The 24,203-nt window shown below is 49.7% G+C and overlaps 2 protein-coding genes across 7 annotated transcripts in view; both read left to right on the top strand.

The window, feature by feature from the left end:
- The window catches only part of nup98 (nucleoporin 98 and 96 precursor), a 50,578-nt gene that overhangs the window by 22,856 nt on the left and 3,519 nt on the right, over positions 1–24,203 (top strand). For 2 of the 6 annotated variants that reach the window (XM_079356275.1, XM_079356276.1), the window contains exons 3-32: positions 12,966–13,075; positions 13,218–13,316; positions 13,726–13,911; positions 14,464–14,642; positions 14,788–14,895; positions 15,012–15,192; positions 15,346–15,509; positions 15,648–15,785; positions 15,890–16,025; positions 16,114–16,206; positions 16,446–16,589; positions 16,980–17,113; positions 17,187–17,374; positions 17,483–17,599; positions 17,691–17,880; positions 17,986–18,085; positions 18,360–18,473; positions 18,562–18,700; positions 18,790–18,967; positions 19,131–19,292; positions 20,238–20,471; positions 20,550–20,679; positions 20,758–21,020; positions 21,099–21,280; positions 21,427–21,680; positions 21,872–22,141; positions 22,320–22,477; positions 22,574–22,714; positions 23,221–23,366; positions 23,623–23,844. In XM_079356275.1, coding sequence (XP_079212401.1) covers positions 12,997–13,075; positions 13,218–13,316; positions 13,726–13,911; positions 14,464–14,642; positions 14,788–14,895; positions 15,012–15,192; positions 15,346–15,509; positions 15,648–15,785; positions 15,890–16,025; positions 16,114–16,206; positions 16,446–16,589; positions 16,980–17,113; positions 17,187–17,374; positions 17,483–17,599; positions 17,691–17,880; positions 17,986–18,085; positions 18,360–18,473; positions 18,562–18,700; positions 18,790–18,967; positions 19,131–19,292; positions 20,238–20,471; positions 20,550–20,679; positions 20,758–21,020; positions 21,099–21,280; positions 21,427–21,680; positions 21,872–22,141; positions 22,320–22,477; positions 22,574–22,714; positions 23,221–23,366; positions 23,623–23,844 — 4,829 coding nt within the window. In that variant the 5' untranslated portion in view covers positions 12,966–12,996. Of the gene's footprint in view, positions 1–11,016; positions 11,228–12,965; positions 13,076–13,217; positions 13,317–13,725; positions 13,912–14,463; positions 14,643–14,787; positions 14,896–15,011; positions 15,193–15,345; positions 15,510–15,647; positions 15,786–15,889; positions 16,026–16,113; positions 16,207–16,445; positions 16,590–16,979; positions 17,114–17,186; positions 17,375–17,482; positions 17,600–17,690; positions 17,881–17,985; positions 18,086–18,359; positions 18,474–18,561; positions 18,701–18,789; positions 18,968–19,130; positions 19,293–20,237; positions 20,472–20,549; positions 20,680–20,757; positions 21,021–21,098; positions 21,281–21,426; positions 21,681–21,871; positions 22,142–22,319; positions 22,478–22,573; positions 22,715–23,220; positions 23,367–23,622; positions 23,845–24,203 lie in introns of those variants that run through there. The other 4 variants (XM_079356277.1, XM_079356274.1, XM_079356279.1 and 1 more) reach the window with 4 other exon arrangements.
- On the top strand, positions 8,559–10,241 carry LOC306831163 (odorant receptor 131-2-like; the record flags this gene model as incomplete). The annotated part of the gene is made up of 1 exon (XM_079355109.1): positions 8,559–10,241. Exon 1 carries the CDS (start codon positions 9,288–9,290, stop codon positions 10,239–10,241), a length of 954 nt encoding a protein of 317 aa, XP_079211235.1. The 5' UTR covers positions 8,559–9,287.

Genomic DNA, 24,203 nt, shown 5'->3' with positions numbered 1-24,203 from the left:
GGTGTCAGTGTTGGGTTTTACTTTGTACGTGTCCTCTCGTGTTCTGGTCTTGTGTTCTTTTTTCCTTGTGTTTCCCGCCTGTGTGATTACCCTTATTGTCCTCACCTGTCTGATTAGTCTCACCTGTGTCTGATTTGATAAAGAAACAGTTCACAAACAATAAGTAAAAAGCAACAACGGTTAAAATGTGTAACTCATCGGTTCAAAGATAAACATTATACACTCTCAAATGTATTTGTTTTATTTTGTCTTTTAAGATTGAGCCAAAGGCTTTAAGCAAAGTGAGACCTGCCTTATCTTAGTTAAAATGATATAAATACTGCTAGTATTAATCACCACATCATGTGAATATTGAGGTATGAAAATGATCAAATCACTGCATAATGTGAAAGGAATATAGAATATATTAAATAGTATTATAAGAAATGGTTATAAACAATCTATCCTTGGTACTTTACTAATGATGGTAAAGAAAGCTTTAATAATTTTTTGTGAATGTTGGTTCAAACTTGGCAGAAACAAATCCCTGATCTACCGGTGAACTGAAGAGATGAATGATAATTCTACAGAATGGAATCCCACATCCATATTCCTAACAGCAGTGAAGGAGAAAGAAATTATTGATGCCGTTAATGAATGACTTTAATGAACTTGACATGTTAGTAAGAAAAGGGGATTTCAAAACCACTAACATACTGTCATGGTTTGTTTAGTTTTCAGTCTTTCCTTAGTGTTCTGTTTGTTTCATAGTGTTGATTGTTTCCCTTATGTGTTTTAATGTTTCATAGTCTTGTGTTTGCTTTAGTCTCGAGTGTGTCTCCCTGTATCCTCCTATGTTACATGTAAGTTTATTTCCTGTGTTGTGTGACTCAGCTCAAGCCTCAGTCCAGGCTTCGGCCTCCTGGTGCCTCAGAGCCTCTTCTTCCTGGTCCCGCTGAGCACCCCCTAATTCCTGTTCCTGATTCTGCAGAACGCCATCTGCAACCAGTTTTGGTAGAGCGCCGCCTGCTTCCTGTCCCCCGTTCCTACAGAGCACCATCTGCTTCCTGTCCCTGTTCCCGCAGAGTGCCATCTGCCTCCCGAAGACGTCCCCTCTGCGAGCTGACTCTTGGTCCCTCGTCGATGGTTTTTCTGCCTCCTGGGCCCTTGGAGAAGGTCCTGTCCTTTGTGGGTTGGTCACCCGGCCGTCCTCCTAAACTACTCCTTGTGGTCGGTCAGCCACATGGCCGTCCCCCTGAACTGATTCCCGAGGTTGGTCAGTCACCTGGCCGGCCTCCTGAACTGGTTCCCGAGTTAGGTCAGCCACCTGGACGCCCACCTGAATTCTCCCTGGTCTTTGGTTGGCCTTGGGGCCGTCCACCTGAACTCTCCCCCATGCCTCCCGGCCGCCCTCCTGATTTATCCCCTTTATCTGGTCGGCCTCCGGGCCGTCCTCCTGAACTGCCTTTGGCCTATATGCCTGAAGGTCCGGAAGTCGGGAGTTTGTCATGAATGTCAGTCTTAGCCTGTCGTTTGTTCCCTCCGGAATTCTGGATTTACTATTAAAGCAAGTTTTGGTTTTTCCTTTTGTTTGAATAAATCTTATGTTTTTTTCTGCACTTGGGCCCTCCTCCCTGTGTTTCTGCCGGCATTCTTGGCACATACATCTATAATTTGTCATTCCAAAATAGGTAACGTGATACTGCTGTACAAAACTTAGAACAAACACCGCTTCACAAATTACAGACCTGTTTCTCTACTTCCACTATCCTCCAAGATCCTAGAAAAAGTCTTCATTGATAGACTGTCTCAGCAGCTGGCATTAAAATCCGCACTGGCAGAAAATGGAATGCCATTCAGGAGTTGGAGACTGCAGAGGCTGAGAAACAAGGCAGTGGTTGGGGAAGTTGCAAGGGGAAGATCAGGTGTGGGCACCTTTCCGATGCCGCAGTACAACAAGGCACAGGGCAAGGAGAGAAGACTGCTTGTCTTGGAAGAAGTAAGGGCATTAGTGGATGAGACAAGATCAAGCAGGGTGGCAAGCATGAGACCACATGGGGCTTGGATGAGATGGGAGGGTGCAATGGAGCACAAGCTCACTTGGACTGACTGTGTTGAAGGACAAGCTAAGTGGACTGATAGAGCAGGGTGACTTTGCAAGATGCAGCCAGTAGGTGGAAGCGTTGCACCCCCTGCAGTGATTTTGCTGTTTCAGGACTTTTTGACAATCAGTTGCAATGAGGAGAGGAGTGCTGTAGCAGAGGCTGTCGTTTCTGTGGACAATTTTAAGTGTGTGCTGTGCCGTGTGGGATTTGTTGAGACTGTGTACGTTTATATACGAGTAAGTTGACATTCTAGCCGTTTCTAAGTTGACGTTGCCTTGTTATTGAGATTGATTATTGGACAAATTCATGAATAAACACAAATCACTTACTGATAGTGAATATGGATCCCGTCCAGACCATTCAGAACAGAAATGTCTCAATTAAAAAAGTGGTAACACTCAATGAACCTGCTGCACCACAGTCTGGTACGGAAGCTGCACTGTCTTGGACCGTAAGGCGCTACAACGGCTGGTAAAAACCACCCAGCGCATCACAAGATGCCCACTCCCCGCCATCGAAGATATTCAAAGGACACGCTGTCTGCGACGAGCTCGCAGCATCCTTAAAGACTCCTCCTACCCCGCCCAAAGTGTGTTTTTCCTCCTGCCCTCCGGAAGGCGTTTCAGAACCAGCAGACTGAAGAACAACTTTTTCCCCAGAGCTGTCTCTCTCCTGAACTCTTCAACCTGAACCCTGAACTTTGTCGCCCTGCCGAACTCCGCCCCCTGCTGACCCCACTGCCCGTGGACATCACCTCTGACCCATCCTCTCCCCACCAGTCTGGTTGATTAAGCCCAGCCCAGGGCAAAGAGGTGCTGCAGGAAGGCCAGAATCCAGAGTCTTTTTAGGCCAAGGGAGACCAAATGTTCCCGTTCAATAGCCACATATGAAGCCTCAGTGTTTGGGGCTCTGAGTGCCATATTCTGCCTCACATCTGGGACGGCATATGCCGTCAGACTTTCAGACACCATGGACAGCCCCCCAGCATCTCATCGAACCCGGCAATCCACGGCCAGTCTGTGGCCAATATGGTGCCACCAGGAACACCCAGCAATCTCTCTTGTCTGAGGAAAACTTGCAGAAGAGGGAGTGGAGGCTCTGAGAGGCTCCGGTTGTCAGTCCTCAGTGTGGGCGTCCCCCCAGTCCTAAACCGAATGCCCCTTTTTCGTAGAGGAAAGAGAGCGGCATCCATACTTTATTTCATATATGCCCTGAGGGGAAATGTTGGTTTACACTCTGTTCACGTTATTATTATTGAGAGACATGCTTTTCACTCAGGCCTGAATAACACACATGTGAACATGTATTAATGGAGAGTGCGGTGGCAGCCCACATTAGATGCCCCCTGGACTGGTGGGCCAACCCAACCCTGATTGAGCTACTGCCGCCCCACATTTTGTAAAAGTGTGTGGAGACAGGGACAACCCAAAGGGGAGGCCATTGGCAAGCTTGTGGAACAGCCCATGATCTGGATTAATGGGGACATGAAAACAGGCAACGCAAAGGTCCTCTGTTGTAAACCAGTCCTCTGCCACAAACAGTCAGAGGAAAGTTGTAAACTTAAGCACCGAAAAGGACAGCATCTTGTGGGACTTGTTGAGCCACAGGGTGGTACACCGACGCCAAGTCCTGAGGTGGACAATGGTGAAGCCTGGCGTCAGTGACGGCACATCATCAGGGTCGCTGCCGGGGCTTGCTTAGCCCACGATCAGTGCACTTGCAATAAGGGGTTTGAAAATGTGGGCGACCATGCATCTGCTAAGGGGGAGGACCCTGCCTCAACTCCCCAGAACCTCTTGAGCCCCCTCTGTGGCTCCCTACATGACAGGCCCTGACTGCCCTGGTTGCTGGATGAACTGCATGTGCAGTCTGACTTTCTGACACACTGGGCCCAGGTGGGCTGAGTTACTCCATTTAGTACTGCAATCCAATCACATGGTCCACACACCTCCAAGACAACAACCACACAATAAAAACATTACCTGCTGACCCTACTGGGGCAACACACCCAAAATATTGATTCTTGGCATTTTCCCTAAAAACTGTAAAACTGAGCAATACAGATAAGAAATTGATCACTTTCTGTTTACTTAAAGTGAAACATACAATAACCATTTTTGGAAATCAATGAATAGACCAAGCCTATAGAACTGGCTCGAGGAATTATCACACAGTCTTTCCTTAGATAAACTCTCTATGATCATTAAAGGAAAATATTATAAGTTTATGAAAATATGGGTTTATTTTATGGACTTTATTTAGAGGAAAAGTTTGTGAATGCCTGTTTGACTTGATTAATATCATTTATGTGTTTTTTTTTCTTTCCTTATTATATTGTTGTCCGTAAGGAGTCTTAACTTTATTTCAAAATGATTTGATGTATTGCCCTGTCAAAGCCTGGTATAGGACCTTGTCTTGAATGTTCTTAAGTGCACCTTAATTGTTGGTTTGTCTGGATGACTGTGTATTTTATTGTTATCTTGCAAGTGTAATATTGAAAATCTCATTTAACACACTTCCATCCATCCATCCATCCATTTTCTGCCGCTTATTCGGGGCCAGGTCACGGGGGCAGCAGTCTAAGCAGAGACACCCAGACTTCCCTCACCCCAGACACCTCCTCCAGCTCTTCCAGTGGGACCCCAAGGCGTTCCCAAGCCAGCCGAGAGACATAGTCTCTCCAGCGTGTCCTGGGTCTACCCCGAGGCCTCCTCCCGGAGGCACATGCCCGGAACCTCCCTAGGAAGGCGTCCAGGGGGCATCCGGACCAGATGCCCGAACCACCTCAACTGACTCCTCTCAATGTGAAGGAGTAACGGCTCTACTCCGAGCTCCTCCCTAGTGACCGAGCTCCTCACCCTATCTCTAAGGGTGCGCCCAGCCACCCTACGGAGGAAGCCCATTTCGGCCGCTTGTATCCGAGATCTCGTTCTTTCGGTCATGACCCAAAGCTCATGACCATAGGTGAGGGTAGGAATGAAGATCGACCGGTAAATCGAGAGCTTCGCCTTTCGGCTTAGCTCCTTCTTCACCACGACAGACCGATACTGCGACCGCATGACTGCAGATGCCGCACCGATCCGTCTGTCGATCTCACGCTCCATCTTCCCCCCACTCGTGAACAAGATCCCAAGATACTTAAACTCCTCCACCTGGGGCAAGGACTCCCCACCGACCCGAAGAGGGCAAACCACCTTTTTCCGGTCGAGAACCATGGCCTCAGATTTAGAGGTGCTGATCCTCATCCCAGCCGCCTCACACTCGGTAGCGAACCGCCCCAGTGCGCGCTGGAGGTCCGGGTTCGATGGAGCCAACAAGACCACATCATCTGCAAAAAGCAGAGACGGGATCCTGTGGTCCCCGAACCGGACCCCCTCCGGCCCCTGGCTGCGACTAGAAATTCTGTCCATAAAAGTAATGAACAGAACCGGTGACAAAGGGCAGCCCTGCCGGAGGCCAACGCGCACCGGGAACAGGTCCGACTTACTGCCGGCAATGCGAACCATACTCCTGCTCCGGTCGTACAAGGACCGGGCCGCCCTTAGCAAAGGGCCCCGAACCCCATACTCCCGGAGCACCCCCCACAGGGTGCCGCGAGGGACACGGTCAAATGCCTTCTCCAGATCCACAAAGCACATGTGGACTGGTTGGGCAAACTCCCATGAACCCTCGAGCACCCACTGGAGAGTGTAGAGCTGGTCCAGTGTTCCACGGCCAGGACGAAAACCGCATTGTTCCTCTTGAATCCGAGGTTCGACAATCAGCCGGATCCTCCTCTCCAGAACCCTGGAATAGACTTTCCCAGGGAGGCTGAGGAGTATGATTCCCCTGTAGTTGGAACACACCCTCCGGTCCCCCTTCTTGAAAAGAGGGACCACCACCCTGGTCTGCCAGTCCAGAGGCACTGTCCCCGACCTCCACACGATGTTACAGAGACGTGTCAACCATGACAGCCCCTGCACATCCAGAGACTTAAGATACTCAGGGCGAATCTCATCCACCCCCGGAGCCTTGCCACCAAGGAGCTTGCCAACTACCTCGGTGACTTCGGCTTGGGTGATGGACGAGTCTACCTCTGAGAACTCAGCCTCTGCTCCCTCGGTGGAAGACGTGAAGGTGGGATTGAGGAGATCCTCGAAGTATTCCTTCCACCGTCCGACTACATCCCCAGTTGAGGTCAGCAGCTCCCCACCTCCACTGTAAACAGTGTTGGTGAAGCACTGCTTCCCCCTCCTGAGGCGACAGACGGTTTGCCAGAATTTCCTCGAGGCCGACCAAAAGTCCTCCTCCATGGCCTCCCCGAACTCCTCCCAGGCCCGAGTTTTTGCCTTCACGACCGCCCGGGCTGCGGAACGCCTGGCCTGCCGGTACCCGTCAGCTGCCTCAGGAGTCCTATGCGCTAGCAACGCCCGATAGGACTCCTTCTTCAGCTTGACGGCCTCCCTTACTTCCGGTGTCCACCACCGGGTTCGGGGATTGCCGCCACGACAGGCACCAGAGACCCAGCGACCACAGCTCAGAGCAGCTGCTTTGACAATGGAGGTGGAGAACATGGTCCACTCGGACTCGATGCCCCCAGCCTCCCCCGGGATCTGTGAAAAGCTCGTCCGGAAGTGGGAGTTGAAGACCTCGCTAACAGAGGGTTCAGCCAGACGTTCCCAGCAGACCCTCACTACACGTTTGGGCCTGCCGAGTCTGACCGGCTTCCTCCCCTGCCAGTGCATCCAACTCACCACCAGGTGGTGATCAGTTGACAGCTCAGCCCCTCTGTTCACCCGAGTGTCCGAGACACAAGGCCGAAGGTCAGATGACACGACCACAAAGTCTATCATCGACCTCCGGCCTCGGGAGTCCTGGTGCCACGTGCACTTATGGACATCCCTGTGCTCGAACATGGTGTTCGTTATGGACAAACTGTGACTAGCACAGAAGTCCAATAACAGAACACCACTCTGGTTCAGATCAGGAAGGCCACGTTAGCATTGAAGTCCCCCAGTAGAACAATGGGGTCCCCAGTCGGAGCACCGTCCAGCACCCCTCCCAGGGACTTCAAGAAGGCCGGGTACTCCACACTGCCGTTCGGGCCGTAGGCCGAGACGACAGTGAGAGACCTGTCCCCTACCCGAAGGCGCAGGGAAACAACCCTCTCGTTCACCGGCGTGAACTCCAACACCTGGCGGCTGAGCTGTGGGGCTAAGAGCAAGCCCACACCAGCCCGCCGCCTCTCACCGCGGGCAATTCCAGAGAAGTAGAGAGTCCAGCCCCTCTCGAGGAGCTGGGTTCCAGAGCCCAAGCAGTGCGTGGAGGTGAGCCCGACTATATCTAGCCGGTACCTCTCAACCTCCTGCACAAGCTCAGGCTCCTTCCCCCCCAGTGAGGTGACGTTCCACGTCCCAAACGCCAGAAGCTGCGTCCGGGTATCGGGTCACCGAGGCCCCCGCTGTCGACTGCCGCCCGATCCACATTGCACCCGACCCCTACGGCTTCCTCTGCGGGTGGTGAGTCCACAGGAGGACGGGCCCGCGTCATCCTTTCGGGCTGAGCCCAGCCGGGCCCCACGGGCAAAAGCCCGGCCACCAGGCGCTCTCCTGCGGGCCCCAACCCCAGGCCTGGCTCCAGGGTGGGGCCCCGGCTCCGCCATGCCGGGCGACGTCACAGTCCTTGGTCTTAATCCTGTCATAGGGCTGTTGTGAACTGCTTTTGGTCTGACTCGTCACCTAGGACCTGTTTGCCTTGGGTGACCCTGCTGGGGGCTCAAAGCCCCCGACAACATAGCTCCTAGGGTCATTCGGGTGCTCAAACTCCCCCACCACGATAAGGTAGCAGTTCAGGGGGGAGTTTTTTTAACACACTTGTTTAAATTTTTTTTACCGATGATGTGACTGTGCCTTGGACATTCACTGTTGATTCAAACATGAAAACATGGCAAACCAAGGAGGTTCACGTTCTGCTCAAGAGCTAAGACGCAGCCTTCAAAGCAGGCCTAAACACAGTCCTGACCTGACAAGACATGAACTCCACGAAACCTGTGAAGGAGTGATGTGACATCTGGCACTCTGACGTAAACAGCAGATCTTTCACATCCATGTGTTTGTGAGTTGGGGTTCCCATGGATTGGACTTCTTTTTCCAGCACACAAACAAATAGAAATCCCACCGATGCACAATGAGATAGAGATCCTGACAGGCCAGCTTTCACTTCCCATGTGCATGTATGAGCCTTATTGACCATGACCTTGTTGCTGGTATAATGGTTTTACTCTTGTGGACCATTTTTTTGGCTTTTGGTAGGCACACTGCAGACTTTCACAAGAGTTGCAGATTGATGATGCTCTGACCCACTTGTCTAGCCATCTATCCATCCATTAACTAAAATGGAGCCTATACCAGCCGTCAATAGGCGAGAGGAAGTGTACAACATGGACTTTTTCGCCAGTCAATCAAAGGGCTGACATACAGAGACCGCTGTGGGAGGAAGCTCGAGTAGCCAGAGGAATCCACACTCTTTCAGTGGGAGTTTGTGCAAAGTCCTCAAAGAAAGGCCACCGATTGGGATTGGAACCAAGAGCCTTCTCGCTGTAGGGCACCAGCGCATCATATTTTGGCCCTTGTCAAAGTCGCACACATTCTTAAACTTGCCTGTTTCTCCTGCTCCTAAACACCAACAAAGGTTTTATTGCTACCTATATGCAACCCACTGTGATTGGTGCCAGTGTAACAAGATAATATTTGTCATTTCTCTTTGGGTTGATACATTACGGCTTATTGTTTTATGTAATGTAGTGATGGCCGTATAAAACAATATTACTAAATAAACAAAAACCAGAACTAATGTTAATAGACTGGCTAATCCTTTGCTATTCTTCTATAGGCAGGATAAAATTCATCAGGGCCTTGTAAAATGACCAAAGGGAGATTGCGTCATCTATGCTGCAGCTGCTTACCATGTGATGGTGTCACATGAATATTGAAGAGTCAGACTTCATAAACAGTATGACAGGGCTCACATCTCTGCCGACCAGTTCTGCTCTTAAGCATGGACGCTAACCTGCTGATATCATTTCCATGAGAAAGGATTTTCTAGGTTTGAGGTTTGCCTCTTCGATTGACAAACATCTAGGATTAAGTTGGATCTTTGTTTTGGAGAAAATTATTGTTTAATTATTGTTTTATTGTTGCATAAATGTCTGAATTGCTTCTCTGAATGTCTAATCTTAATCTGTCCCAGACCAACATCACCACTGAACAGTATGTGGGGCTTCTGGAAAGACTGTTCCTCTCCATTTCCACAACAGTACCATGCTGTGTGTTTCTCTTCATTAATTTTAGCATGTTGTTCATCTTAAGGAGTAAAACTGTCTTTTGTGAAACCTCTCGTTACATTCTGCTGTATAACCTCCTTTTTGCAGATACTGTTATGCTGTTACTGAGTCAAATAATGTACTTACTGTCTGCTTCTAGAATACTGCTGACATACCCTGTGTGTGGTTTTCTTTACATGCTTGCTGCTCTCACAAACGACATCTCTCCTCTCACACTGGTGGTGATGTCTCTGGAGAGGTATATAGCTGTGTGCTATCCACTGAGGCATGCTTCCATCATCACCATCAGAACCACGGTGGTGGCTATTATTGTGGTTTGGGCCATCAGTTCACTAAATGTCCTCATTCGAGTTATTTTACTGTTACAGTTTCTATTCAGAGACCTGCAGAGCCTGCAGATGACAGACCTTTGTAGTGGACGTTTGTTGTTGATCATTCCAATGCTTGATTATTTTGACAAAGCGTACACTTCGTTTGTATTTGTGTCTGCTGGATTGACAGTCATTTCCTCTTATATTGGTGTGATGCTTGCAGCCAGGTCGGCCTCCACTGTCAAAGCTTCAGCCCGTAAGACTCGTAACACACTGCTGCTGCATATGATGCAGCTGGTGCTGACTCTTTCCTCTACCGTACAAAACCCCCTGCTCATAGCTATCTCAAGATTTGTAACAAGGATTGTTATTGTTCGTATTTACATATTTTTTTACGTGTGTCTTTATATCTTCCCCAGATGTCTGACTTCTCTTATTTATGGCATCAGAGATCAGAACATCAGGCCTCTCCTCACTTTTTATCTCTGCTGTCGACTTAAGCTCAACCATGTCAGCCGAGGCTGAGAAGTGGATCATACCTGATGATCATGATCAGTCTTTTTAAGAGGGCTCTTTATAGGTCCCAGAATATGGCTGTATTGATTAAGGAAGACAGAAAACACCCAAAAAAGTCCATAACAAATGCAAACTGGGAATGTTGGTTCAAGGCCTGTGACTCAAACCATGTCTGCTTTTCAGTATGTTGTGATGCTTACTTTACAATTTATTTTTTTCAGAAACATAAGCATGCTGTTAATGATGGTCATAAAGAAATACTTAAAGTCGCTGATCTTGTAAAACTTTTAAGTATGTATATTCAGGGGGTACAAGAATGAAGATTGTCTATAATTATACATTTTTGCATTTGTTTATGTATATAAATGTATTTTACAGATGTATCGCTTATTTAATCGTAAATTAAAGATTAAATTAAAGGAAGCCTTTGTTCAATTATTAACTAAAGATTAATGGAGAGGGGATGGGATTATATAAATTCACACTTAACCTTTATTAGATGATAGATAGATAGATAGACAGACAGACAGACAGACAGACAGACAGACAGACAGACAGACAGACAGACAGATAGATAGATAGATAGATAGATAGAAGACAAATAAATTATGAGGTTTCTCACTTTTCTTCAATTAGTTAACATTACATAACAAAACATTATTTTAAAAAAATTATTACTGTGGGTGGACGCTGGAAATATGTGCAAAAATTGAACTAACAAATGTAGACGGTGGCGGTAACACAAATCATGTGGACGCCAACCGCCATAAAACTCGATAGAAGAAGAAGAACTAATGCTTCACGTCCCTGATGTCGTCATGACGTCACACTGTGCGTCGTGACGGTTGCTGGTCGACAGTTTTCCCTCCTCGTTGACAAAGCTATCCGGCGCTGCCTATGTTTGTCTAAACAAACATCATTTTGGACTCGGTATCTTCAGCAGCACATCGACGGGACGGTAAAGAAACCCTCCGAGCAGCGCAGCGTCGTTTCCGGTAAATAATTTATAACCTTCCGGTTCTCTCCCGGAATGTTGTGATAACGTTTACGTAGTTAGCTCGCGAGCTAGCTGGCTAATGTTAGCTCGAGACGTAACTTCTAACAAACTGTGAAAGGCGTCAAAACGTGAAATCTATAACAGAAGTATGCGTCTGTATTTAACTCCCTCCTGTTGTATTACGAGGAGTAGTTCACACTGTGGGCAGCTCTTATTAAAGTCGTAGAGCTCGACTGTTGTTAGCCGTCAAAGTGTTGATGCTAACGGTGTTAGCCGCGGCTCCGTGTGCTGGTTTCTAACTGGTTTAATCTGGAAATGTCTCGTGGGTTTGTTTTCCTACAGTTTAACCTCGCCCATCCAGCTAGGACTGGCTGTAGTTCAGTTATAAATATATTTTATGTAGGTTTCCCGGTTCCTGGATTAACGGCTCATCCCGGTGAGCTGCACGTGGAGCAGGAAGTGAGTCTGTTATGTTTAAAATGTTTTTGATCTTCAGAGTTCAAAGATCACATCTGACCTGAGGGGTCAATGTAAAACTGTAAGTCTTATGATTTTAGAGTTCTGCTGTGTTTTGTGCAGTTTACTTCATTTTATGTTGAATTAGTGATACAAACATTTAGTCCACTCTTTAAAGGACCAATCAGAGAGCTGCTCTCTTCCTGTGTGATCATGAAGGAAACCTGCTGCGTTGAAGCTTCTCTGACAACAATGCAGCAGCCAGTATGTCCTCCTTCTAACTTTAGATTCTGCTCCTGAATGCTCTGGATCTGATTGGACCAGAGAAGGTAGGCGGGGCTTTGAAGGCCGTTTTGGACGCCCCTGGGTTTGCCAGATATGAGAGAAGTTATCAGGTGAACAGGTGTTGCAGCGATGGAAGCGGGCAGTGGAACTGCTTCAGATAGAAGTGATTGTACCCGAGCTAAAAAGCCTCTGCATGTTTCTAATAAGCTCCAGCAGCAGAAAGCTGCTCAAACTAGGATCAATGTTGGAGATGAAACATGGAGAGAGGTTAGAACGCAGAAAGCTTTACAGACCCATGCAGAGCTGGCTAAACACTGAAGCTACAGTGTCCACCACATGCAGAGCTGGCTAAAGACTGAAGCTACAGTGTCCACCACATGCAGAGTTGGCTAAACACTGAAGCTACAGTGTCCACCGCATGCAGAGCTGGCTAAACACTGAAGCTACAGTGTCCACCACATGCAGAGCTGGCTAAACACTGAAGCTACAGTGTCCACCACATGCAGAGCTGGCTAAACACTGAAGCTACAGTGTCCACCACATGCAGAGCTGGCTAAACACTGAAGCTACAGTGTCCACCACATGCTGACCTGTGTGAGAGGAGGGGGGGAGACAGCTCTCTGTGATGATTAGAGTTTAGACTGCAGTACTCATTTTAAACACTAGGGGATGTGTCAGAGTTAAAGGTTGGTCCTTGGTATTTACTTTAAGTATTTTACAAATCTAAATCGTGATGATGTTAGGTTGGGCACTAAATCGTATTAAGATTTATTGATGTATTGCCAAACAAGATGTGATGTAAGACACTCTGCTGTCATGACGTCTGGTCAGACTGCTGTTTCAAGCTGAGGTATTTAGGTCCCTGAATGGCGTGGAGGTGCGTGATGCCCCCTTCTGCACCGTCTTTGCCCATGTGGAGCTTCAGACGTGTTGCCGTAGAAATGCAGCTTTTCAAACAGCATATAACGTTAATGTTGTTGTTTTTCTCCATGCAGACGACGTATGAGGTCCTGCTAGCAGGGCAAGATGTTCAACAAGTCATTTGGTACTCCCTTTGGTGGAGGGACTGGGGGGTTCGGCACCTCGTCAACCTTTGGCCAGCCAAGTAAGTTTGAGACTTATTTAAAATTTAATTTAAACTCCAACAACACTTGCATTAATCTTGTAACTAACTTACTTCCTTTTTGCTTTTGTCATTCACTTGACTTTTAAAGTTTTAAGTTAATGAAACGTTAAATCTTCTTCAGATGCAGGTTTTGGGGCGCCAGCAGGAGGCTTTGGGACGTCTGCGTTTGGGACGACAGCCAACGCTCCAGGACTGTTCGGCGCTACGCAGGCTAAACCTGGTTTGTCAGCTGCTATCTTTAAGCCTCTTTTACACATCACCTGCCAGCCTGCACTTCCCCTCTCTCACAGCAGGAGAGCATCCTGAATCCCTGCACACATTTCACTTCTCGTGTAAATTGTATTCGCAGGTCGAGAGGAAAAATTCTCGATAAAGTTAGGGTCTGTTCACACATGCGTCACACATGAAGATTTCACATCAGTTGTGTTTGTGAAGTATTTGGCAGGTCAGTTTCTCGGTGCTATGAACTCCACCGGAGACTTTCTTACTGCAAAGTGTCGTAGTCCAGTATTCAAACTTGTTTTTTGTTTTCCATCAGAAAGAAATAAAGATGTGGTTAAATCAGCCCCCTTACATGTTTATCAAGTGAGTGAAGAAGGCTGCTGAGAACAACTCTCTGTTTCCTCCAGGCGGTCTGTTTGGGTCCAGCACGTTCAGCCAGCCGGCGACTTCCTCCACCACCACCGGCTTCGGGTTTGGTGCAGCGAGCGGAACCTCCACCAACCTGTTTGGCAGCACGGCGACAGGCACCACGGGCGGACTCTTCTCCCAGGGGAACAATGCTTTCAGCGCCAACAAGCCCACCTCGTTTGGAAGTAAGAACCCCTCCGTATATCCCTGCTGTACTTATTGAATCTGATACGATCCTTCATGACAAACTGTTTCATAAAATAAACACGAGAGCAGAACAGAAAGAGGAACCACTTTTAAAAATGTCTCAGCCAAACTGCTGCAGGTGTCAGAAATGCCTTCATAGTTCTCGGGACCGTTGGTACCCTCCTCTTTTAGACACCATGACTGATGTGTCGCTGTCAGGGAACGACTTCGGAGATCCTCTTAAAAAGACCCCAGAACAGCCGAAAACAACAGACCATTGATTCTTTAAAAAGACTCAGAGGTTATAAAGAACTTCAGAGAGAGAGAGAGTACTGTCTACGCCTGTCAAATAAGTTTGCAATGTTTTTGTGTAATTGTTGTTGTATTAGAATTAATTGAAAAGAAGAAACGACCAACTGTAACTAAACGTCTTCTGTTGGCTCTGTGGCGTTTTGACCTTCTGTAGAATCGTATCAGCGTTAACGTTCCTGTGTCATGAAAAGTTTCTGATTAATGTAGATCCCATTGAGATTTATCTGATGACATTTCAGAACCACCTGACAAAGTCTCCCTCACACCGTGTCCTCCAGGCTTCGGGACCAGCACCAGCAGCGGCGGGCTGTTCGGGGCCACCAACGCCGCCGCCAACCCTTTCGGTGGAACCGCCTCCCTCTTCGGAGGCGCGGGCTTCTCCGCCACACAGCAGCCCGGAACCACCGTGAAGTTTAACGTGAGTACGACTGGAGCGCCTGGATGAAAGAGTCCAAAAGCATCTCGTCTGTTTATGTGCCGTTTGGCACGACGCCGCTCATAAATGTGTCAAACTGATTCTTCCACATGTCACCAGACTGTTCTCTTGTTTTTCCCTCCTTCAGCCTCCAACAGGAAGTGACACGATGGTGAAAGCGGGCGTGACCACAAACATCAACACCAAGCACCAGTGCATCACCGCCATGAAGGAGTATGAGAACAAATCCCTGGAGGTGAGACTTCAGGCCGACACGCCCTGCGTGCGTTCTGCAGCACGCCGTGTCTCTGCAGAACAATAACCATGACCTGGATTTGCTTTTTCATTTTTCTCTCCTGCGTCTCCCTGCAGGAGTTGAGGCTGGAGGATTACCAGGCGGGCAGGAAGGGTCCGACCACCCCGATGGCGGCACCTACCGCCAGCATGTTCGGAGCCGCCACGGCCACATCCAGCGCTGCCACCGGCCTCTTCGGCGCCACCGCCCCAAACACCAGCTTCTCCTTCGGCGTGAACAAGAGCACCTTTGGAGCGAGTAAGTGACGACCAGATAAAAGTCTGACTGCACCAAACGAGTCGCGTGATGCGATGACGAACTCCTGTTTTTGTTGTTGTGGTTTAGAAGCAGCCATCGATGTTCAACAAGCATCACATTTAACCACATGCGTTTTGTTTTTCGTCTCTCCAGCACCTGCCGCCGGTTTCGGCACGACTGCCGGCGGTCTGTTTAACCCGCCAGCACAGCCGGCCGGCAGCCTCTTCAAGCCGTTCGGTCAGCCCACGACCACGCAGAGCACGGGCTTCTCCTTCGGCAACACCAACACCATGGGACAGCCCAACACCAGCACCATGGTGAGTGCTTCTGATCCCACACACACAACCATCATGGTCATGAGTTCTTGTGTTAGCGGCTGTGGGTTCGAGTCCCATGTCGTCCCCCTCTCCTCAGAGCTCTGTGGATGTCTGAGTGTTTTCTCTCCTGTGTTTCAGGGTTTGTTTGGGAACACGGCAGTGACTGCGTCAGGCGGGCTGTTTGGCGCCACTCAGCCGAGTACAGCCACCGGCTTTGGTGCGGCCACCGGACTGTTTGGCACACCCAACGCCGGGTTTGGCACTGTGGGAACTCAGGTGCATGTTTTATCTGACGTCACTTAATCGATGAGTTAGTGATGGACAGAATGTTTGTTTGCGTTCACGTCGGCTGTTTGTGATGAATCGTTGTTTCATTACAGCCGAGTCTCTTCGGTAATAAGACAGCCGGGTTCGGCACCACCACCACCAGCGCCCCGTCGTTCGGCACCGGCACGGGGCTGTTTGGGAACAAGCCGGCGCTCACGCTGGGCACGGCGACCAACACGTCCACCTTCGGTGAGTCTGCATTTTTTCCCACAATGCACAGCGAGCCTTCAGGTTTCTTTGGATCAAACCGTTGTCATTGATTTTTATTGGTTTCCAGGATTTGGTACGAATCCCGCTGCAGGGAGTCTGTTCGGGAGCAAGCCGGCCACCGGAGGACTGGGAGCCGGACTGGGAACCAGCTTTGGAGCAGGTACGAGAGTCCAGCTAAAACCAGGATCCAAAGTCAGAGAACATTTGGAATATTTAAAACTCGTTTTAGTGCTCGTGGTGCAACACTTCACCAAGAAACCATCCTCAGAGTGGATCGTAAAATATTTGGTTTGCTTTTGACGGAAACATTTTATTTTATAAATGTGAGTTCTGATTATTGACTGAGCCGCTGAGGTGGCGTCCTCTCAGACATGCTGACAGTGTTGGATGTGTGTTCAGCAGTGGGTACCGGTACAACGTCTCTGTTTGGAAATAACGCCAACAAACTGGGCACCACGCTGGGAACCATGGGAACGTTCGGAGCGTCAGGATTCAACAGTGGAGCGAGCACACTCGGCTTCGGAGCTCCGCATCAGCCCGTCGGTGAGACCCCCCCCCCCCCCCAGAGAAAGCCTTTACTTTGCACGTCTTCACCCTGTTACACCGTCTCGATGCTCTTCTGCTGAGCGAGGGAGACCTGACGTGTTGGCGTCTGATCCGACAGCATCCGGAGCTGCTGTTGGATCTCAGAGGAGACGCAGGAGGATTTTAACCAAGGTTTTTAAGGCAGAGCACGTTGTTACTGTATGACACTTTATTGTCCCCTTGAGTCAATCAAACCAGTACACAAACCAGTACACAAACCCAACGTTTCGCTCTCACTGGTTTTGATCTTCACGCTTCACTTTCTAAAGTTTTAAACTGATTCATTTCTCGTCCCTCTCAGGAACAGTTATTGATTTTTTTGTGGGTTTTTTAATGTCTCTCCTGCAGCGCTCACGGATCCGAATGCGGCGGCGGCCCAGCAGGCCGTGCTGCAGCAGCAGCTCAGCGTCTTGGCCTACTCGCCTTACGGAGACTCGCCGCTGTTCAGAAACCAGCTGTCCGACCCGAAGAAGAAAGAGGAGGTGAGAGAGACGCTGCCGTTTGTCTTCATGAACTCACAAAGCTTCTTACACAAACCTGTCTGTGTCCTCGCAGCGTCTGAAACCAACCAATCCCACGGCCCAGAAGGCTCTAACCACGCCCACTCACTACAAGCTGACGCCACGCCCTGCTACCAGAGTCCGCCCCAAAGCACTTTCATCGTCAGGCGCCTCCAAGACGCAACTCTTCGACGGCCTGGACGACGACGAGCCCTCACTCACCAACGGAGCCTTCATCCCCAGGTAACACCTGATCGCCATGGCAACCGTTTCTGAAAGTGCGCCGTGGCGCTCACCTGTAGCGGGCGCTAAGCTACACAAGAACTCTGACCGTGTGTGTCGTGTTGACAGGAAGAGCATCAAGAAGCTCGTGCTCAAGAACCTGAACAGCAGCCAGTACAACAGTCCAATCAGCAAAGAGTCAGACGACCTCGCCTCACCATCCGAGTACCCACAGAACGGACACAGGTACACACACACACACACACACACACACACACACACACACACAGTGAGCTGTAGGAAGGACTCTCATCTTCTCCTGTTACTCCGTCCTCAGTCACTTGGAGGACGAGGAGGAGCTGAGGGAGGCGCCGGGCCCCAGCAGCCGAGCTGACGACGACCACGAGGTCACACAATTCTACGTCAACCCCATCGCCAAGCCGATCCCGCAGGGCCGCGTCCAGCCGAGCCTGCAGGACACCATCAGCGACCTCAACATGCACAAAGCCAGCAGGAACGGACTGGAGGTCAGAGGAGCTCCTGATTGGTTCAAATCAGGCCGAGTGTTTGTCGTCTCAGAGCTTCGTGTGTCTGTGTGTTCCCGTGTTAATTTCACATTTTACTGTCCTCAGCTGAGCAGCGAGGACGTGTCGGCGTCCCTGGGGGAGGAGTCTCTGCAGGAGGAGAGAGAGGAGGAGCCACAGGAGTCTCAACAGTCTCCTCACCCTGCAGGTCAGAAACACCTGATTCACCCACTCGAACCTTGTCACCGTGTTGGAGCGTTCTGACAGCTGAACGAATCCGAAGTCGTAATAATAAAATTATATTATTTATTTATATATATATATATATATATATATATATATAATCAATGAAAAGCGGGTCATATTGCACAGAGGATCAAAGATATATTCAAGTCTTCGGGACTGAACTTGAATATTTGAGGTTCTGCGTGGCGGTCAGAGGAAACGAGCGAAGGCGTCAGCTGCTGCTTCCTGTGTTTCAGGCATCGTTCTGAGCCGCGTGGGATACTACACCATCCCGTCCATGGACGACCTGTCGGAGATGGTGGACGACAACGGAGACTGCGTGGTGGAGAACTTCACCGTCGGCAGGAAAGGTAAACGGACCTCATCAGAGCCGTAACGTTTATCTGAGTGCTTATTTGGACGGTCGTCTCACTGCTCCGCTCTGATTGGCTCTCGCAGGCTACGGCTCCATCTTCTTCCCCGGCGAGGTGAACGTGACGGGACTGAACCTGGACGAGATCGTCCACTTTAGGCGCAAAGAAGTCATCGTGTATCCGGATGACAAAAACAAGCCGCCTGAGGGGGAGGGGCTTAACAGGTGAGTGATGGTTGAACGGTCATTTAAAGATGGAGGATTTGTCCAAAACGTCTTCCTCACCTGATCCCGTCTCTTGTGTGTGGTCGCAGGCGGGCCGAGGTCACTCTGGACGGCGTTTGGCCGAACGATAAGACGACCTGCATCCAGATCCGGAGCCCCGAGCGTCTGACTGACATGAACTACGAGGGCCGGCTGGAGAAAGCTTCACGCAAACAGGGCGCCAAATTCCTGGAGTACAGACCTGAGACGGGATCCTGGGTCTTCGAGGTCGGTCGCTGATTTAACGTTTGGTTCTTCTTCACTGAGTTTGATGCAAAAAGGTTGAAACGTTGAATCGTGTTCAATCAGGTGAGGTATCAATGACTCCGCCCCCTTCTCTCTCTCTCTCTCTCTCTCTCTCTCTCTCTCTCTCTCTCTCTCTCCCTCTCAGGTCAGCCATTTCTCCAAATACGGCCTCCAGGACTCTGACGAGGACGACGACGTCCCGCTCAAGACCGACCCCAAAAAGCTGAAAACAATGATGTCACTTCCTCCCTCCAAGCTGCCGCAACAACCGCCGCCGTCTCAGCAGCAGGTGGCGCCGCAGGCTCAGGTAGAGCAGCCTGCGCCCATCAACACTCACCTTCATCCTCCTCATCCTCACTGACACACACAGAGAGGATTAAAGGAGCCGCTCGCTCAAACACCTCTGATTCAGTAGCTCGAGTTCTTCAGCTGTTTCTTGTTTTTAAGGACGCCATGACACTTTCTATCCACGTTAATCCAACACGTCATCTCTGAGCTTTTAAAGGCCGTTTAGTGTTTGATGATTTAAATAAACTGAGATCAGAGTCAGACGTGAGCGCAGGACATGTTTCTAACTTTCTATCTGCCTTCAATAAAAACACTTTATTATTTCAGGTTTTTATCACATATAGAGTTTTAGCTGCCTTTTATTGTGAAAGTATTTTATAAAGAGTTTTTAAAAGTGTTTTAAAGTGAATTTAAACTTCAGATCAACAGTTTAGATCAATGTTTGAGTGACAGCAGTGAAAACCTTTCATGCTTTGTCTGAATCCATTTGTCTCATGTGAATAAAGTCAACAGAAATATTTCATGTCTGATTTTAGTTTCACTTCATGGAAATAAATAAATAACAGCTTCAATATTTCAGGCTGAGACACGATGTTGTCCCTTCAGTCTCTCTGTAGATTATGGTCCGAACCACTTCCTGTTTCTGTACTTAGCTTCATGTCCTAACCTTTTGTCTACAGGAAGGGCCTTACTGTATTTCAAAATAAAAGCACACACCAAGTAAAGTACTCTCAGCTGACGACGGGACAAAGTTAATTTGTGCTGCTGAAACATTTCTCGTTCATATTTAGTCTGAACTCAGTCAGATAAAGTTTCTGTTCCTGGATCAGGAAGTTGATCCTTATTGGATGAACCAGGTAACATTTCTGCTCAAAGGTCAAAGGTCAAAGGTCGCAGGAAGTGCACAGCGTTTCTTTAAAAGTCTGTTTGTGGCTCTGACCTCGTCGTCCCTCTCGCTCTTCAGTCCACCGTCGTGGCCGATCTTCACAGCGACCTGGCAGAGTTGGACAGCGACATGGCCGACATCACTCAGAGCTTCCCGACAGAGAGCATGCTGGGAGGAGAAGCTGACGTGGAGCTGGGCGAGATGGAGACGACGGACGGGAAGCTCGCAGCTTTGATCTCAGCAGAGCACGACGGCGTCCCTACGTCGGGCCGCATGGCGTCCTCGCTGGGCATCAATCCGCACACGCTTCAGGTAGCGCAGCGGCCCTTCTGCACATGACCTCATCAGGCCGCCGCCGCCGCAGCGTTAACACATCTGTTCCGTCTGCAGATTATGAAGGCGTCTCTGTTTGCTGAGGACGAGGACGATGGCGACATGTTCACGGATCACTCAGCCGTGAAGGTCTCTGACGTGTCGTCCCCTCGCCTGGTCGTGCCGGGGACTCAGAGCCGACACTCAGGTAGGGAATGATAAACTCCGCCCACTTCTTTTCTTGGTGTTTTGACGTTGTTGGTCACGATGTGTCTTCTCTCTCCAGTCGGCGGTCTCCTGCAGGCTCGTTTCACCTCCGGCCTCCTGGCTCAGGTGTCAGACTCCTCCCCCCGCCCTCCTCTTCTTCCTCCCTCTCTCTCTCGCTCGTCCCCTTTGGCGGTCGAACCCTTGCGGTCCCTGCAGTGGGCGGGGCCTGGCCCGACTTCTTTCCTGCTGCCCCCTCGGGCTCCTGAGCCGGCGGTCAGGACAGTTGGCGTCCGGCGTCTGGGCGGCCCCGTCCCCCTGAAGGAGTCGATCACTCAGGGGAAGGTTGGTGTCATTAAACTCGACTCGTCTCTGAACTCGTTCTGAACGCCGTGTGACTTAATGAAGCTTCGTCCTCGTCAGGAACGTCTGCTGATGGACGCCGGGCTGTTCGCCGGTCGCTCCTTCAGGGTCGGGTGGGGTCCCGGCTGGACGCTGGCGCACTGCGGCCAACAGCTGAGCTCCCTGTCGGCCAAACAGCTCGACCAAGAACTGACCGCCAAAACCGACTTCAGCTTCCTGCCAAAACCGGCGAGGAGCAAACCGTAAGACGACTCAATGTTCCCCTTTCAAAATAAGATAGAAGCTCGTTAATCAGGTGGCAGCAAAGTCTGAAATCAGCTCCGAATGAGAAGCACAGAAGTTGGATTATAAATCTGACGTTCAAGTTCTGTGTTTTTGTCTCCTGCAGACTCGTAGAAAGTCCATATAAGGTCGTGTTGGAGCAGCTGGTGGGCCTGGAGCCTCCTGCAGTGAAGAGCAGCGAGGACGAGGAGAGCCAGGCGGTGCTGCAGCGCCCCCTGGAGATCTGTCTGAAGCACAGCACTGTGGACACCACGGACGCCTCCGCCTGCCCGCTCGTCCGGCCGCTGCCTGGCGTGGCAGCGCTGCACGAGTACGCCGAGTGGATCAGCGAGCTGAACGACCAACAGGGAGAAACAGATCGTAAGTGGGAGGAGTTTACTCGTGAAAAAAGACGCTAAAGATGGCCGTCAGTCTCGCTAACAAAATCTGATCTTACGTGACGATCAGAAGTGATGAAACGTAAAAACGTGGCGTGTGATTTTTGTCGTTTCACTTTCCCCGCTGTGATCGACTGATGATGATTTCTTTAAATGGCGTTTGTGTTGCTGCAGCCGTGTTGGGCTACTGGTCTGAGGTCTGGACGCTGTGCGAGGCTCTCTGGGGTCGCTTGGCTCCTGCAGATGAGGACACGGAGACGCTCGGCGAGTACGAGCAGCAGCTGGAGAGGAGGCGGAGCTTCTCTGACTGGCTCGCCCGTGGAGCCTCCGTGAGAGTGGAGGAGGAGGTGGCCCAGGCCAAGAAGGGCCGCCACACGGACGCCGTCTTCAGCTACCTGACGGGAAACCGCATAAGTGAGGCCTGTCGACTCGCCCAGAAGGAAGGTGAGGAGAGAGAGAGGAGGATTTATTATTTATTTATACGGCGGCCTTGCATGTGTTCCTTCCATATTTACACTTTTGGTCAAAGTCTGAAAAGGTTAAAGGTCGGCAGCTTTTTTAAGTTTCTCTGAAGCTGAATTACGTGATCAGCGTCCTCTGTGCGTCCTCTGTGTGTCCTCAGGAGACCACCGTCTGTCCCTGCTGCTGTCTCAGGCCGTGGGCTCTCAGTACTGCCGAGAGCTGCTCGCCCTGCAGCTCGCCGACTGGAACCGCATGCAGACCGACTGCTACCTGCCCGAGGAACGACTGCGCATCTTCACGCTGCTCGCCGGGAAACCTGTACGACCCCCGTCACAGCAGAGATTCAGCTCACATTCATCCCGGAGAGATTAAAATATCCCAGATTATTAAGTCTTATTTTTTCCTGTCGCTCAGGTGTGGCAGTCGTCTGACTCGGTGGTGAACGTTTGCTCGGAGCTGGACTGGAAGCGCTGCGTAGCAGTCCACCTCTGGTTCATGCTGCCGCCGACGGCCTCCGTGGCCGACGCCCTCGTCAAGTATGAAGCTGCCTTCCAGGTAGGTTGAGGTCACGTGATCTGAGGTCACGTGATCTGAGGTCACGTGATCTGAGGTCATTGACTAAAGATTCTGTTTTTATTTTCTTTGCTCTTTGCGTGTTTAATTCTTACAGATTCATTTTCCTGACATTAAAGGAGCAGCATGTAACTCTGACACCTAGTGTTTGAAATGGGTACTGCAGTCCAGACTCATATTATTAATTAATGATTAGTATTTCATAAATTGAAGCTTCACACATCTGTTTGTTAAAATGCAAAAACACCAATAATCACAAACAGCTTTTTAAGTTATATTATTTATTTAATAGAGAAAGTTAATCAATGAAACACAACTATTATAAACTAAACTACACTAAGTGAGCCAGCTGACGTTTAAGACTTTAGTTCCCAAATCAGTTTAAAAATCAGATCCAGACCACATGACCAGAAACCGTCATGTCTGATCACAGAGCAGCGTCATCGTCTCGCTGATCTGTAGTTTTAAAGTCTCTTTCTGTCCTGCAGGGCTCGTGTGAGGGGGGGAAGTACGCCTGCGCCCCCCTGCCCACGTACATGGAGGCAGCGCAGCCGAACATGGAGGACGAGGAGGAGGAGTCTAAACGTCCGCTCCACGACCTCTGTTTCCACCTGCTGAAACTCTACAGCGACCGGTAAACGGCTGCATCTCCTCGTCCTACAGAACATTCATTTTAATCACTCGATGACATCATGACGTCGCCATTTAAATGTTTTAATAGTTTTTACATTTTCTTTAATTAAACTGTCTTTGAGACCAGTTTGATATGTGCTCTCATTTTAGCTAACGCTAGCCGTAGCATCTTTGCGGTCTGGGTGGACGCGGCGTGATAACGGGCTGAGCTAAGCGCGTGTAATGCTCCTTTAATCCCTCCGTGTGTCTCCGTGTAGACACTACAGCCTGCAGCAGCTGCTGGACCCTCTGACCGTCACCTGGGAGCGTCTGGACTACCGTCTGAGCTGGCACCTGTGGGGCGTCCTGCAAGCGCTGCACTACAGCCACCTGAGCGCCTCGCGGCAGGGACTCCTCCACGCCAGCTACGCCGCTCAGCTGGAGAGCGCCGGCCTGTGGCACATGGCCGTCTTCATCCTGCTGCACATTCCTGACCACACGTACGAACACGCTACACACACGATGCAACATGTGCTGCTGATAATTCATAAAGTCCTTTGGTCAGTTTGACGTGAACGATCGACTGACTCTCTGATTTCACTTTGGATTCATATAAAACATCTGTTACGAGCACGTCGGGGTGTGCTGTTATTATTTATTATAAAAGAAATATCTCATCCTCACTCTCAAGACCCGACTAACCTGATGCTAACAATGCTAACCTGATGCTAACAATGCTAACCTGATGCTAACAATGCTAACCTGATGCTAACAATGCTAACCTGATGCTAACAGTCATGAAGCCCTGGAACATCCTCCTTCGCGTTTACAGTTTGATCCTCTCATTTCTTCATGATTG

The sequence above is a fragment of the Symphodus melops genome, assembly GCF_947650265.1.
Source record: "Symphodus melops genome assembly, chromosome: 11".
Taxonomy (NCBI): Eukaryota; Metazoa; Chordata; class Actinopteri; order Labriformes; family Labridae; genus Symphodus; species Symphodus melops.
Note: the sequence above shows the minus strand (reverse complement) of the source record. Positions and strands in the feature narration are given on the sequence as shown.